We start from the raw sequence: 17,567 nt of genomic DNA, 5'->3' as shown, positions 1-17,567 counted from the left end.
TTGTGTAGTTTATATGTATTTTATGGCTATTCAAAAAAAAAACCTTACATTTTCTGAAATGGTGGATGATTTGATATTGAAGGCTGGGTTACTGCTGTCTTTTCCTAATTAGAAAGATGGACTTATAGTTTTTAAGCGTTTCCTAGGTTTCTAAAATCTAATTACATAGTTTTCTTTGTTCATTTATATATCTTGAGAATAGAAAATTATGCAAATATGATTATATATTTGTTAAATCACTGACAACAACTATTAGAATAAGAGAACTCCAAGGGCTTGGATGTTGAACCTCCCAGCATTCCAGTCTTCTGAGAAAAAGTGAAAATTTCAAAAACTGTTGTCCTGAATTGATGCTTGATTTCTTTGGGAAGAGGGAAAAGGAAGTTGAGATTGATTGGAGCTGAATTCTAATGGCCTAATTATTCATTTACATAGTGGGGAAAGGAAGGAATAAAACCTTCTGTTTTATGGTGGAGAGTTTAAGATGAATTGTAGGGGAACTTGAACCACAAGTGGTGACAACTCCTGAGAGCCAGAAATTGTTGCATGTTTAGACAGATTGAGATACAGAGTTGTTGTAACTCATCTTCTAATTAATGTCAGCATGCTGAGTACCTGTTATCCAAACATAATAGAGATGTATGCTGATATGGTATATTCTGAATAAAATATTTGCTAATAACTGTCAGAAACTGAAGCATAATATGAATTCATGAAGAGCAATATTTTAATTTTATTTAGGCTTTAAAGAAAACAACTTATGTTGATATATAGATTTTTCTGTTAAAAAATTAAGTTTTCTCTCCATTTTAGCTTAACAGTAAAAATCAAGGTTTGCAGAAGACTAGTAATTCATCTCTGGAAGAAATAATGGATAAGGCATATGACAAGTTTGATGTTGAAATAAAAAGTGTGCAGCTACTCTTTGCAAGAGCAGGTAAACTGTGGCTCAGTTTTCAGGATCTTGAAGTTATGTTGAATGCTATGCTATGCTAAGTCACTTCAGTCGTGTCTGACTCTGTGCGACCCAGTAGACGGCAGCCCACCAGGCTCCCCCGTCCCTGGGATTCTCCAGGCAAGAACACTGGAGTGGGTTGCCATTTCCTTCTCCAGTGCATGGAAGTGAAAAGTGAAAGTGAAGTCACTCAGTCGTGTCCGACTCCTAGCGACCCCACGGACTGCAGCCCACCAGGCTCCTCCATCCATGGGATTTTCCAGGCAAGAGTACTGGAGTGGGCACCATTGCCTCCTCCGTATGTTGAATAGCTTTAGTAAATAGATATGTATGTTCGCATGTATGTCATCCCTGATGACATTTTGAACATGTATGCTGTTGGTCACTTAACCAAATAGGAGCCCCTCAGTGAAAATCTTTGTCACAATTCCAAATAGAGACATGGCTGTTCATCTTTGGGTCCTTAGTACTGTTTGTATCTAAGTCCAGTCACTGCCTTTTTTTTTTTTTTTAAGTGTGACGTAAAACTCCCATAAACACGAAATAGAAGTTGCACTTAGCTCACGTTCCTCTATCCCAGTGTGTTTGGGATGTCTCAGGGTTGTTTTCTCTTGCTGCCTTCATTTCTAAAATATTTTACTATCAGCCTAGTCTTTATCTGAGTAGTATTACATTTGATACTTGAGAAGTATGGATATAATCTTTAAAGGTAGTGAACTTATTTTCCAAAAGCTTTGGTGTTTTCTTACTGCTTAAATGAAGATTGCTGGTTCTCTATACTTCTTTAGTATCTAGAAGCAATAAATATTTGCAAAATATCCTTGAGTATATATCACTCTGTGGAAGATCATTGGAGGAAAGATATGGCTTCTATGTGCAGAGTATATACTATAGTGGGAGTGCTGAGATTTATTAAAATATAAATACATAATGCTGTACTTAGTCTTATAGATTGAGCCTGAATATTAATTTCTTGAAGAGAAGTACCTTTACAGACCATTAAAGTTGACTTTTATTTTGTATGTACTTAATAATAATTGTTTGAATTATAAGCAATAAAAGAAATTTATTGCCATCAATTAAGATATGTGTAGGGTTCTGTTAATCATTGGAAGTTTGTCTTTAGAACCTTCTTATTTGGAAGAGAAGTGACTATTATACTTTTCTTGTCCTAAAATCTTGCTTGATAAAACTCATTTTTCCTGTAGAATAACTGCCAGAAGCCTCTTTTTGCTTTTTTCCCCCCCTGTCTTCTCCTTTTTCTTTTCCTGCAGCTCCCCAGTCTTGCTCTCTAATTCTGGAGTCAAAGGCAGTACATTCCTAGATTTTTTTCTCTGTTAGCTTTAAAATGTAAGATGTTATAAAAAAAATTCTTCAAATAAATACTTAGAATTATTTTTATATCATAGTCTTTGACTTTCGTCAGTTAAGAAATATAGGTCATTTAGCTTGTATGTTGAAAGAAGTAAAAGTCAGTATCATTGAATATATTTGTAAATTATTTCTGATCAGTTTTCCATAGAACATCTGATAATCTAAAAATAATTATTTAATAAATAAAAATAGTCATTTAAGTAAACATTTTTTTAAGATGAAAACTGGAAGGAGTGTCGATTTCAGCATCCATCTACTATGCATATATTGCAACCCATGGATATTCATGTTGAGTTGGCCAAAGCAATGGTGGAAAAAGACATTAGAATGGCAAGGTAATGTATGAGTTTCCTTTATATTATAAAATCAACAAGGTGAAATAGTTCTGCATCAGTGACTGATTTTTAAGAAACCATAGCTAGGTTTCTAAAGGGCACAAAAAATAATGATTGTCTTATAGCAGAAATACATTTTTAAGAAAATGTTTATTTGAATTATATATCACCTCTCTTATTTCAGAAGCATTTGGGCTTTCACATCCTGTAAAAGTTGGTTATCCCTGTTTTTTATTAATTTTTATTCATTAAATTAAATTATTGATTTTAATTTTTATTTTTTTAATTTTTATTTATTTTATTAATTTTATAAATAATTTTATTTTATTAATTTTTAAATTAATTTTATTAATTTTAAAGAATATAGATGCTTTACAATGTTATGTTAATTTCTACTCTGGGGCTAAGTGAATCAACATTGTGTATACTCTGTGTTTTTGGATGGATCAAATTCAAAGTTCTCTATTAAAAAAGAAAATCTGTAAAAATTGCAAGCTCTTTTGATTATGAAGCCATAGACATCTTGAGAATAATCTAAGGGAATGGAAAGTAGAAACTGAATTTTGAATTTAAGTAAATAATTATGAGATATTTTTGTTGCCTTTTTAAGAACAGTCTTATTGAAGTATTATCGACATTCAGTAAGCTGCATCTGTTTGAAATGTACATTTTGATAAGTTTTGATGTAAGTGTTTTTCTGTGAAACCATCTCCACAGTCAAGCTCATGAACACATCCCTCATCCTCAGAAGTCTTTGTGCTGCTTTATAGTCTCTCCCTCACATCCTTTCCTGCCAACTTCTCTCCCCTCGGTCTCCAGGAAACACTGATCTGCTTTCTGACGCTCCCAGTTCGTTGGAGTTTTCAAGAGTTTTATATATATAAAATCATACAATTTCAGTTCTTTTTTTGTTTGACTTCTTTCATTATAATTAATTTGAGATTTATTTGTGTTGAGTGTATCACTAGTTCACTGGTACTCTTTGTCAGTTGAATGTTAAACCAGCCATGCATTACTAGATAAACCTGTTTTAGTAGTAATGTATTTTTCTTTTAAAATGTTGAAATTGCTTGCTAAAATTTTGTCATGAAGTGTTAAAACCTTACATCTCTGTTTATGAGGGCTGTTGACCTGTGCTTTTAGTTTCTTGTTTCGACATCAGTGTATCAGGCCTCAGGGAGGGAAATTGTGTAGAACTGGTGTTTTTTTCCTCCTTAAACATTCGGTAAAATTTGCCAGTGAAACCTCTTGGGCCTGGAGTTTTCTTTCTGTGGGAAAGTTTAACACTGTCAGGTGCTGACAAATGCTGTAAAATTAATTAAAGGGAGGTGAGGAGGAAGAGAATGATGGGGTGGGTACTCTTTGATGTTAAAATGACAAATCTTTAACACCAGCAAATAAGTTATATACAGGGTTTTGGGTTCTAAAACATAGATAATTTGTGTTTACAGTATCTTCCTAAAAAATAAATTTTCCTTAAGATAGTTTGGCTGGTTAAGAAGGATACAAAACTTGGCTTACATAGAACTTCTATTCCCTGACAGTGTTGAGACATTAATGTAATTAGATTAAAACATATCCAAGGTAACTTTGACCCCATAAGGTAATCTCTCCACTCCCTTCCCTCTTCCATAGTAGAGAAAAGCTGGACCTTGAAACCTTAGAGTTTAATTAATTATGTTTTTAGATTTAAAGTATCCGGAGGGCTTCCTCTGATGCATGTGAGAATTTCTGACCAGAAGATGAAAGATGTGCTATGTTTGATTAACAGTATACCCTTGCCACAGAAATCATCTGCACCGTCTCCAGAGAAACAGGTAAATAGAGATAATAAAAATTATAAATATATTTACATCTTTATATATGGAGAGTTTTTTCATCTTTTTGTGACCTGTTTTGTTTTTCAGTATCGTTTATGGCCAGTTTCATTTATGTGATACATTTTTGAGGTTTACTGTAGTTGATTCTGTACACTGAGTAAATAAATAAAGACTAGCCTATGGTTGCTACTGTTTTGGAGTGCTGGTATAAAGTCTTTTGTAGGGAATAACAGAAACAAAAATACATAAAGGAAAAATGCTTTTCACTTTTAGGAAATGTGTTTTAAGTAAAAGTAGACATAGAAACCAGACATGGTTGTCTGAGGAGGCCTTACAGATTGCTGAGAGAAGAAAAGACGTGGAAGGCAAAGGAGAAAAGGAAAGATATACCCATTTGAATGGAGCGTTCCAAAGAATAGCAGGGAGAGATAAGAGAGCTTTTCTCAGTGATCAGTGCAAAGAAGTAGAGGAAAACAATAGAATGGGAAAGGCTAGAGATCGCTTCAGGAAAATCAGAGATACCAAGGGAAAATTTCATGCAAAGATGGGCGCAATAAAGGACAGAAATGGTATGAACCTAAGAGAAACAGAAGATATTAAGAAGAGGTGGGAAGAATACATGGAAGAACTATATAAAAAAGATCTTCATGACCCAGATAACCACGATGGTGTGATCACTCACCTAGAGCTGCACATCTTGGAATGTGAAGTCAAGTGGGCCTTAGGAAGCATCACTCGGAACAAAGCTAGTGGAGGTGATGGACTTCCAGTTGAGCTATTTTTTTTTATTTTTTTATTTTATTTTTTTTATTAGTTGGAGGCTAATTACTTCACAACATTTCAGTGGGTTTTGTCATACATTGATATGAATCAGCCATAGAGTTACACGTATTCCCCATCCCGATCCCCCCTCCCACCTCCCTCTCCACCGATTCCTCTGGGTCTTCCCAGTGCACCAGGCCCGAGCACTTGTCTCATGCATCCCACCTGGGCTGGTGACCTGTTTCACCATAGATAATATACATGCTGTTCTTTCGAAACATCCCACCCTCACCTTCTCCCACAGAGTTCAAAAGTCTGTTCTGTACTTCTGTGTCTCTTTTTCTGTTTTGCATATAGGGTTATCGTTACCATCTTTCTAAATTCCATATATATGTGTTAGTATGCTGTAATGTTCTTTATCTTTCTGGCTTACTTCACTCTGTATAATGGGCTCCAGTTTCATCCATCTCATTAGAACTGATTCAAATGAATTCTTTTTAATGGCTGAGTAATATTCCATGGTGTATATGTACCACAGCTTCCTTATCCATTCGTCTGCTGATGGGCATCTAGGTTGCTTCCATGTCCTAGCTATTATAAACAGTGCTGCAATGAACATTGGGGTGCACGTGTCTCTTTCAGATCTGGTTTCCTTGGTGTGTATGCCCAGAAGTGGGATTGCTGGGTCATATGGCAGTTCTATTTCCAGTTGTTTAAGAAATCTCCACACTGTTTCCATAGTGGCTGTACTAGTTTGCATTCCCACCAACAGTGTAAGAGGGTTCCCTTTTCTCCACACCCTCTCCAGCATTTATTGCTTGTAGACTTTTGGATAGCAGCCATCCTGACTGGCATTATAAAAGATGATGCTGTAAAAGTGCTGCACTCAATATGCCAGTAAATTTGGAAAACTCATCAGGGGCCACAGGACTGGTAAAGGTCTGTTTTCATTCCAATCCCAAAGAAAGGTAATGCCAAAGAATGCTCAAACTACTGCACAGTTAGACTCATCTCACATGCTAGCAAAGTAAAACTCAAAGTTCTCCAAGCCAGGATTCAACAGTACGTGATCTGTGAACTTCCAGATGTTCAAGCTAGATTTAGAAAAGGCAGAGGAACCAGAGATCAAATTGTCAGCATCTGTTGGGTCATCGAAAAAGCAAGAGAGTTCCAGAAAAACATCTACTTCTGCTTTATTGACTATGCCAGCCTTTGACCGTGTGGATCACAACAAACTATGGAAAATTCTTAAAGAGATGGGAATACCAGACCACCTGACCTGCCTCCTGAGAAATCTGTATGCAGGTGAAGAAGCAACAGTTAGAACTGGACATGGAACAACAGACTGTTTCCAAATTGGGAAAGGAGTACATCAAGGCTGTATATTGTCACTGTGCTTGTTTAACTTATACGCAGAGTACATCATGAGAAATGCTAGACTGGATGAAGCACAAGCTGGAATCAAGATTGCTGGGAGAAATATCAGTAACCTCAGATATGCAGATGACACCACCCTTATGGCAGAAAGTGAAGAAGAACTAAAGAGCCTCTTGATGAAAGTGAAAGAGGAGAGTGAAAAAGTTGGCTTAAAACTCAGCATTCAGAAAACTAAGATCATGGCATCTGGTCCCATGAGTTCATGGCAAATAGATGGGGAAACAATGGAAAGAGTGACAGACTTTATTTTTTTGGGCTTCAAAATCACTGCAGATGATTGATTGCAGCCCTAAAATTAAAAGGAGCTTGCTCCTTGGAAGAAAAGTTATGAACAACCTAGACACATATTAAAAAGCAGAGACATTACTTTGCCAGCAAAGGTCCTTCTAGTCAAAGCTGTGGTTTTTCCAGTGGTCATGTATGGATGTGAGAGTTGGACTATGAGGAAAGCTGAGCACTGGAGAATTGATGCTTTTGAACTGTGGTGTTGGAGAAGACTCTTGGGAGTCCCTTGGACTGCAAGGAGATCCAACCAGTCCATCCTAAAGGAAATCAGTCATGAATATTCATTAGAAGGACTGATGCTGAATTTGAAACTCCAATACTTTGGCCACCTGATGAGAAGAACTGACTCATTGGAATAGACCCTGATTCTGGGAAAGATTGAGGGCAAGAGAAGGGGACGACAGAGGATGGCATGACTGACTCGATGGACATGAGTTTGAGGAAGCTCCAGGAGTTGGTGATAGACAGGGAAGCCTGGTGTACTGCAGTCCATGGGGTCACAAAGAGTCAGACAGGACTGAGAGACTGAACTGAACTAGAGACATAGAAATCGTCTTTAAAATGTTGCAAAACATAATGATCATTATAAAATTTTCATATGTGTTAGACTTAAAAGTCCTAGATCACTTTACTTGGAATTGATCTTTATAACATAAAATATATGTTGGGCTTCCATATATTTTGAAATGAAATTTGAGATAGCCAACTAATATTGATACTATTTCCCAGAAACCTTGAAAAAGATGTAGGGTTAATATTGTAACAGACAGCAAGTGAATGATGCAATAATAGGCAAACTTATCTACTAGTTATACATGATTCTGCCCTTTTAAATGCAAGTGGTAGTCTTAATAATAAGTAAACTCCAGCCAACCATTAGTTAGTTGATTGTAAAGTGTACTTTGTTGGAAGATTTGTGTGCTGTATATGTGTCTTTCCAGCTGTCACTCACTTCTGTTACTTTTTAAGTATTTATCTGATTTATGTATGTTTGCAAATTAGTATGTTTAAAAAACTTTTTGTGTTATTTGCTAGGTATCCTCAGTTCCTATTATATCAACTAGAACAAAAGGCCTACTTGGTACGCCCTTGTTACTGGATGGCATTGAATCAGGTAAGGAGAGTAAAATGTTCTTTATTAAATAAAATCTATAAATTAGTATACTGAAATACAATTTTGACAAAATAAAAGAATTGTGAAAGTCTTGTAGTAATTGACTGGTTTTATTTCTAGTTGTGCTACGAACCAACAGATATTAAATCATTTATTTTTATTTATGGCTGAGTTTCTTTGTTTGTATGAAAGTGTTTTTGTGGTTGATAGTATGTAAGATTCTGGAAGAATCACAAGCTGGAATTAAGATTGCTGGGAGAAATATCAATAACCTCAGATATGCAGATGACACCACCCTTATGGCAGAAAGTGAAGAGGAACCAAAAAGCCTCTTGATGAAAGTGAAAGAGGAGAGTGAAAAAGTTGGCTTAAAGCTCAACATTCAGAAAACTAAGATCATGGCATCTGGTTCCATCCCCTCATGGGAAATAGATGGGGAGACAGTGGAAACAGTGTCAGACTTTATTTTTTTGGGCTCCAAAATCACTGCAGATGGTGACTGCTGCCATGAAATTAAAAGATGCTTCCTCCTTGGAAGGAAAGTGATGACCAACCTAGACAGCATATTAAAAAGCAGAGACATTACTTTGCCAACAAAGGTCCGTCTGGTCAAGGCTATGGTTTTTCCAGTGATCATGTATGGATGTGAGAGTTGGACTGTGAAGAAAGCTGAGCACCGAAAAATTGATGCTTTTGAACCGTGGTGTTGGAGATGACTCTTGAGAGTCCCTTGGACTGCAAGGAGATCCAACCAGTCCATCCTGAAGGAGATAAGTCCTGGGTGTTCATTGGAAGGACTGATGCTGAAGCTGAAACTCTAGTACTTTGGCCACCTCATGCGAAGAGTTGACTCATTGGAAAAGACCCTGATGCTGGGAGGGATTGGGGGCTGGAGGAGAAGGAGATGACAGAGGATGAGATGGCTGGATGGCATCACCGACTCGATGGGCATGCGTTTGAGTAAACTCCGGGAGTTTGTATTGAACAGGGAGACCTGGTGTGCTGCGATTCACGGGGTCGCAAAGAGTTGGACACGACTGAGCAACTGAAGTGAACTAAAGATTCTAAATAAGCTCCTTTTATTTGGCCCTGATCTGTACTTGAGTCTTTTCTTTATTTCTGGTCTAACTGATCTTTTTTGATATAGAACTGGAATGTAAACTTTATGAAGGCAAGGATAGTGTCTGTCCTGGTCACTCTGGTATCCATAGTGGCTGGTATAGAGTGATACGTGATAGATGATACCCAATAAATATTTTATTGAAAAGTGAATGAATAAGGTGAAGTGAAAAGCAATCAGAAATGTTGAGGAAGGAAATAGAAGGGTGATTTGATTTTATATATGATTATCCCATGCCAGGTTGAGTTATTCTGTGGGACTTAGAAAGAAGCTATATTATGATTCTGAATATGAAGGTTGTATCTAATAAATGAAGTTTACTTTTGAGCTATTTCAGTTTGAGTGTTTTATGCAGTTTTCGATGGACATTCTCTCAAGTCAGTTTTCTTCCTTTAGAATCTGATGATGAGTATTTTGATGCTGAGGATGGAGACATACAGCCTAGTAAAAGTATGAAAGCGTCAGATGTAAAAAAAGTTCCTGAGGCCCCAAATGAGGAGCTCATTAATCTTCTACTAAAGTTTGAAGTTAAAGAGGTATGTATATCTGTTCATCCATAAGTATATTCTTGTTATTGCTGTCCTTATAAACTGTCTCATGCTAGACCCAAACATTAAATATATTTAAAATATGGTATTCTATCTTCCCTCCTGCCACACACGCATGCATGTGTGTGTACACACATACACACACACACACACACAGTTCTAAGAAAATAAAATGTTTGATATGTGTGATCTGCAGTATATCTGATCAATTCTGTAAAAGCTTGAGACTCAATTAGGATTTTCTTTTCTGTAGAAAATTTCTGTGACATATTTACTTCAGTTTTTTCAACTTTTAATCTAATAATATAGTTTATTTTCATTCTTATAATTTAGAAAAATGCAAGCACCCTAAATTTGCAGCATTGTCTTTACAGTCATTAAATCATGTCATAATAAAAGGAAATATTGACATGGAGCGATGTTCACAGCATATTTTTATTTGGGGGAAAAAAAAGAGGTTACAGTTCCAAGGATATAATTCCATTTAGAAATTAAACACATGCAAACACACCTTTTTAAAATAAATGACAGTGTTCCTCTCTGCACAGTGAGATTATGGTTTTTCGTTTTTGCTTCTTTGCTTTTATATGTACTAAGAAATTTTAGATGAAAATTTATTGCTTTGGAATAAAACAGAAAAGATATAAAAAGGAGATGTTTCTTAGTGACTGCTTTATACCTGAGTACTATGGGGATTTGTTTAAAGAAAGATGTGTTCTCCATGTTTAACCTTCTTTTGACTTACCTGTCTCTCATATTTCCATCGAACATATTAGACAACCCCTTGACTTTACTTCAAAAGATTGTCAAATGACTTCCCATCTGTTCCATTGCTTTTGCAAAGCCCAAGTCATCATCATCTCCTGCTTGGACTATTGCAGAAGGCTGTTAACTGTCTCTCTGCTTCTACCATGTACTCTGTTCTTTGCACATTACCTGGCATGATCCTTTGATAGGGAAAGTCAGATCATGCCATTGCTTTGCTCATACCCTATATAGGCTTTCCATCTCACTCACAGTAAAGGGTTAAATTCTTCCATGGCTACAGTGTTTTACATGATACAAGTCACACCATGTGACTTCTTTGGCTCACTCATCTGCCTGAGAGAACTGCTCATCTGCAGTTCTCTTCTGCCTTGCTCATTCTGCTCCAGCCACATTTCATTCATTCCTTCCATAAATATTTATCAATATCATCAAGTACCAGGCATCATTTTAAATAATAGAGCTACAGCAGTGAGCAAATTTTCTTGCCATGTGGAGCTTATGCTTGCTTTTTTTCTTTCTTATATACACCAGCACATATTCTCTGTGCTTGCTGCTTCCTTTGCCTGGAAAACTCTTTTCCTATATGACTTGATTCTTTACTTCCTTCAAAAATGCTGACTTGCTAGAAAGGCCTGACCACCCAACACAGGAGAGTAACCTCTGCTTTCCGCTAATGTCCCTAGAATGTAAGCGTCTTGAAGACAAGGACCTTGTCTGTCCGGTTATCTTGATGTTCTAATTGGCTGGCACTCTCTTATACATGGAAGATGAAGCTCAATAAATATTTTTTAAAGTATTGAATTAATGAACTAAAGTGATAAGCAATCAAAAACATCTAAGAAAAAATAGTAGTGCTATTTGAAATATTTTTCCCAACTTGACCTTTTTTTTTGCCATTCCAAATTTTTAAATATTTATCTAGTGAAATTTATCTAATTTTTTTCTTTATATTCTAGCTTTAGGGTGTGTTTAGCATTTTAGTCCCAAAGAAGGGCAACGCCAAAGAATGTCCAAACTGCTGCATAGTTGTGCTCATTTCACATGCTAGCAGGGTAATGCTCAAAATCCTTCAAGCTAGGCTTCAATAGTATGTGAACCAAGAACTTCCAGATGTACAAGCTAGATTTAGAAAATGCAGAGGAACCAGAGATCAAATTGCCAACATTTGTTGGGTCATAGAAAAAGCAAGGGAATTCCAGAAAAACATCTTTTTTTGCTTCATTGACTATGCTAAAGCCTTTGACTGTGTGGATCACAACAAACTGGAAAATTCTTCAAGAGATGGGAATACCAGATCACCTTACCTGGCTCCTGAGAAACCTGTATTCAGGTCAAGAAGCAACATGAACATGGAACAAAGGGTTGGTTCCAAATTGGGAAAGGAGGATGTCAAGGCTGTATGTTGTCACCCTGCTTATTTAACTTATATGCAGAGTACATCGTGAGAAATGCTGGGCTGGATGAAGCAGAAGCTGGGATCAAGATTGCTGGGAGAGATATTAATAACCTCAGATATGCAGATGACATTACCCTAATGACAGGAAGTAAAGAGGAACTAAAGACCTTCCTGATGAAGGTGAGAGGAAAGTAAAAAACCTGGCTTAAACCTCAACGTTCAGAAAACTAAGATCATGGCATCTGGTCCCATCACTTCATGACAAATGGATGGTGGAACAATGGAATCAGCCCATGTTCCTAGGTTCCAAAATCAGTGTGGACAGTGAATGTAACCATGAAATTAAAAGACGCTTGCTCCTTGGAAGAGAAGCTATGACAAACCTTGACAGTGTATTAAACAATCAGAAATAACACTTTGTCGATGAAGGTCCATCTAGTCAAAGCTGTGGTTTTTCCAGTAGCCATGTATGGATGTGAGAGTTGGACCATAAGGAAGGCTAAGTGCCACAGAATTGATGCTTTTGAATTGTTGTGCTTGAGAACACTCTTGAGAGTCCTTTGGACAGCAAGGAGAGCAAACCCTTCAATCTTCAAAGAAATATTCATTTCCTGAATATTCATTGGAATATTCATTTGAAGGACTGATGCTGAAACTGGAGCTCCAGTCCTTTGGCCACTTGATGTAAAGAGCTGACTCATTGGAAAAGATCCTGATGCTGTAAAGATTTAGTGTAGGAGGAGAAGGGGGAGACAGAGGATGAGATGGTTGGATGGCATCATTGCCTCAATAGACATGAGTTTGAGCAGACTCTGGGAGATGGTGTAAGAAGGGGAAGCCTGGTGTGTTGCAGTCCATGGGGTCACACAGAATTGGACACGACTGAGCAGCTGAACAATAACAAAAGTATTTACCCATGACTTTATTTATTGTTCTATGATTTGAATGCTCTCATTTAAATTGCTGATTTATTTGAAATTTATTTTTGTATCTCAATTGTGTATTGAATTATCTTACAGGACTGTTTTACTGTTTCTGTTTTTCAGTTGACACTCTTGATTTTTCTTAGATATATGTTTATATTTTATCTTGCTAACAATTTTGTGTGTTGGGAATTCTGGAAGAGCCCATTTGGTAATTTTTGCATGTGGTCTTTTGTGTGCTTTAGTCAGATTTGACTGGAGTAGCAGTGACCTGAATGAACACTGAGAGGGCCTCAGAGAGGGCTCATTCATGAGGCTGGCTGTCGATCCTGGATCTTGACTAGGGGCTCAGCTGGGATTGTTGACCGCAGTGCCAACTCTTGGCCTCCTGAGCATGGCAGCTTCAGGGTAGTTGAACTTTTTATCTGGCAACTAGCTTCCCCCAGAATGAGAAAGCCTAGGTTGATGTTTCATGGCCTTTTTGACTTTGGAAATCCTTAGAGTACTCTGTACTCTATTGATTGAAGTGGTTATAACCCTGCCTAAATTCTAAGGGAGGGCACAAAGACCTCCATCTCTTGATGGAGATCAAAGAGCTTGCATGTTTTTGATAACATATATGTTTTATTTTTGTTGGCTAAATATACTGTCATTTCTGCAGTAAATCTGAATAGCAGTGTAATAGTAAACATCCTTTTTACATTAATGGAGATGATTCTTTTATCACCAAATATGACTTAGTTTTGAGGTATAGGTTTTAGAAAATCATATTAAGGAATAATTCATGTAGTTCTATTTTTACTAAATTAAAAGAGTAAATCAATAAGGTTATAAAATTTCGTCACAATTTCTAGATAGATGTAGTTATATTCTCAATTATATAGCTTAAGATGATAGCATCCAATTATGGTAAGTAGTTTGATGGTAATAGAAGAGTGTAAGCAAAGTTTCTACTATTATCTTGATGATATATATAAAGGAAGAATTTGTGTTTTTTTTTTTAAGTATGATTCAAAGTACTTTCTTTGGCTGTCCTGATTGTTTTAGGTAATTCTGGAATTTACCAAACAACAGAAGGAAGAAGATACAATTCTAGTGTTTAATGTTACTCAATTAGGAACAGAGGCTACAATGAGAACATTTGATTTAACTGCGGTATCTTATTTAAAGAAAATCAGCTTGGATTACCATGAAATTCAAGGTAATAGCCATAAAAATAGAAATAATAGACAATGACAGCTTTAGTATCACTTTTGAGTATATGAAACACTTATATTTACTTAGTAATAATTATAATAAATAATAGAACTGTTCTAAGCATCTTATAAATATTAACACATTTAACCCTTATAACAATGCTATGAGATAGGCAATGGTATTATCTCTAGCTTACACAAGAGAAAATGAAGTTGTAAATTGCTTACATAATTTACCCAAGATTACACTGACAGTTAGTGGCTGAACCATGATTAAAACCCTAGAAATCTGGTCTGGGGGTCTGGATTCTTAACTCCTATGATCTTCTGTCTCAGAGAGTCCATATAAATTCCCATTATATAGGGCATATTACTCCCATTTTACAAACAAAGGAAGGTTAAATAGAGATTAAGTGGCTTACTCAAGATTATGCATTTTATAAATGGCAAAACTTAGAATTTTTTTCTGGTCTTACAATATTGAAACCCTTGTTCTTTCAATTCAGTAGTGTTTGTATATCAGAAACAGCGTTAGGTTATAAAAATTAAAATGATGGGACATAAAATTAATTCTCTCAGTAGCTTTTATGGTTTATTCGTTCCAGGGTACATCTTGTGTACTCATTGGATGTTTGAGGAATGAAGGAATGAATCCACAGTAATTTCCTAGGCTATTATTTCCCTTAGAGAAGATTATTCCAGTGGAAAATTCTGAGCTATCTCATAAACAGGAGTTATAAGACTGCAAATAATAAAAGATGGATAAAACAGTGGATAAATCACGTCTCCTTCCCTGGCTTCTGGAGGCAGTGACTGGTATATCTCCATGAGGGTATAGAGGACATCTGATAGTACCTGTTACCAGTTTATTTGAAATACTTTTCTTTTTTTTTTTTTCTTTAATCCAGGATCTAAAAAGAAGCCACTTCATTTGATTAGCTCTTCTGACAAACCTGGGTTAGATCTTTTAAAAGTGGAGTACATTAAGGTAAGGGTCATACAATGTTTATATATTTATTTTAATATTCTAAACTATCCTCTGGGAGGGAAAAGATGAGAGTAGATTATTAAAGGCTGTTGTTTTGTGTCATAGCTTTGAATCACAGGGATATCCACTGTTTCTCTTCCCTTTTGTACACCTTCTTTCTCTTTCACTGAAGTACAGGACTAGGATTTTACAAAGCCAGACTTCTTGTCTACAAAGATGGAAGCCTGGGATGAAATAAGTTCTGCTATCTTCTGGGGCACAGTCATCTACCTGCATTCATTGCTTGTGTGGTGACATTTGGCTGGGTATCCTACCTCAGAAGGGATGCAGTCAAATTGGATTTGATTGAGTAGAGAACTACCAGGGTTTGGAAGGGACTCAAAAGTATGTTATATGAAGAATGCTGCAGGAACTGATGGCATTTAGTTTCATTCAAGATGAGTTGATTTGTTTGATCATTCAATAACTATCTATTGAATGTCTTTTGTATCAGATTTTGTTATGTATTTGGGATACAGAGATGAAAAACATTCTCTATTCTTAAGGAATATGTAGACCAGTAGGGAGATAGGTAAACAACAATTAAAATATAATGTGTTTGATTCTTTAATAAGGAAGAGCACAAAGCGCTGTGGGAGTGGGGAGGCAGAGATACTGATCTAGCCAGAAGGCTTCTCATAGGAGGTAAAACTTTGAATTTATATATTCCCGAGGGACAGAACTTGAACCAGTTGGTAATTATGATGGGAGATGGGTTTTTGATTCGGTGTGAAGACCTCATTAAATCAAAGTTCTTTAAGGTTTCGATTTCTAAGAAAATGAGATTTCTTTTCCTGGAGATATCCTAAAATAGACTTTAGAACTTTAGGACTTTTGTTGAAGACTTTCTAATGGGATTTAAACATTAGGTAATAGATGGGCTGGGCTTCCCTTGTGGCTCAGTTGGTAAAGAATCCTCCTGCAGTGCAGAAGACCTGGGTTTAATCCCTGGGTTGGGAAGATCCCCTGGAGAAGGGATAGGCTAGCCACTCCAGTATTCTTGGGCTTCCCTTGTGGCTCAGCTGGTAAAGAATCCACCTGCAATGAGGGAGACCTGGGTTCCATCCCTGGGTTGGGAAGATCCCTTGGAGAAAGGAAAGGCTAAGCACTCCAGTATTCTGGTCTGGAGAATTCCATGGACTATATAGTCCATGGGGTTGCAAAGAGTCGGACATGACTGAGCGACTTTTACTTTGTTTCACTTTCTGATAGATTGGCTAGACTACCTTGAAACCTTCTAGCCTTCGTAGTTTATCATTCTGATCCTAGCCGTTTCCCAAAAGTGAGTGATACCATGCTTTCCTCTGTTTGAAGGAGGAGGACAAATTTGTACTTTTAAAATAAGTAGATTTGGATGTAACTTTAAAATAATAATAATTAAATTATAATGTATTAAAAATACAGTTGCAACTGAATATAAATAAATTGATGATTATAAGTAAGTGATTTGTTTACTTTGGTCTTAAATTCCTTCCTTAGAACTTTTTTTTTTTTTAGGCTGATAAGAATGGACCCAGTTTTCAAACTACCTTTGAAAAAACTGAACAAACATTTAAGGTAAGAAATTCTATTAAAAGAATACATTCTATTTGGAAATAACCTATTCTGGAAGTCTTAAGCATCCTTTGAGGAAACATTAAAAGTTATAAATTAACCTCATAAATGTCTTTCATATTCTGTTTATGATTCAGGATAATAATGCTCTTATTTTAACTCACTGTATCACATCCAGATTATTTCTAAAGGAGGGAATGCTGTAGCTGAGGGAACTTTAACTGACAAAGAATCAACAGGATTCTGAACAAACCAGATGCTATCATTTAATGCAGGGCTCAGAAAGAATGTGAAATACAAGGAGAGAGGTTGAGTACTCTGGAGCGACACTAAGGTACTCAAATAGGGGAAGAAGAGGCAAAATGTAGTTTTAGGAAACATTAAAAAGAAAATGAGAGAAATGACTTCAGATTATATCTTGGAGACATGGGAGAATCTATTAAATATTGATTCTTCCTTTTAATAATTGTTATGTCCACTTAGTGTTTTGAAGCAATGAAAACAAATTCTTTTGAGTAAAAAGTGAGTTTTAAAAAAAAAATTTCACTTTGGGGTTTCCCTGATGGTCCAGTGGTTAAGACTCCCTGCTCCCAACGCAGGGTATTGGGTTTGATCCCTGGTCAGGGAGCTAGATAGCCTGCATGCCGCAACTAAGACCTGGTAGAGCCAAATAAATTAAAAAACAATCAATTTGCTTTTAGAAAATCTTATATTCTTTGAGGCAGTTTGTGTTCTATTTTAGCTTTCTGGAGTTCTTGTTTTAAAAAATATATTTTTTCCTATGAATTATGTATTTTTTTAATGATAAGATCATAATTGTGGTAGAAGATCAGTGACTGAGTCACTCTTAATTGCATTTTTTATATTTAAATCTCATGCATATCACATTTGAAATAATTTCTTGACATAGGGGTAACACATGGTGATTCTGGAGTTTCATGTGCTAACATATT

General features: G+C 36.2%; 1 protein-coding gene across 2 annotated transcripts in view; it reads left to right on the top strand.

Moving 5' to 3' along the window:
- VPS13C (vacuolar protein sorting 13 homolog C) overlaps positions 1–17,567 on the top strand; it is a 169,771-nt gene that overhangs the window by 56,629 nt on the left and 95,575 nt on the right. For both annotated transcript variants that reach the window (XM_043919267.1, XM_043919268.1), the window contains exons 21-28: positions 814–937; positions 2,547–2,664; positions 4,352–4,481; positions 8,004–8,082; positions 9,599–9,738; positions 13,885–14,038; positions 14,942–15,021; positions 16,558–16,617. In XM_043919267.1, coding sequence (XP_043775202.1) covers positions 814–937; positions 2,547–2,664; positions 4,352–4,481; positions 8,004–8,082; positions 9,599–9,738; positions 13,885–14,038; positions 14,942–15,021; positions 16,558–16,617 — 885 coding nt within the window. The remainder of the gene's footprint in view (positions 1–813; positions 938–2,546; positions 2,665–4,351; positions 4,482–8,003; positions 8,083–9,598; positions 9,739–13,884; positions 14,039–14,941; positions 15,022–16,557; positions 16,618–17,567) is intronic.

The sequence above is a fragment of the Cervus elaphus genome, chromosome 12, assembly GCF_910594005.1.
Source record: "Cervus elaphus chromosome 12, mCerEla1.1, whole genome shotgun sequence".
Lineage (NCBI taxonomy): Eukaryota > Metazoa > Chordata > Mammalia > Artiodactyla > Cervidae > Cervus > Cervus elaphus.
This window is presented reverse-complemented; position numbering and strand designations above follow the sequence as displayed.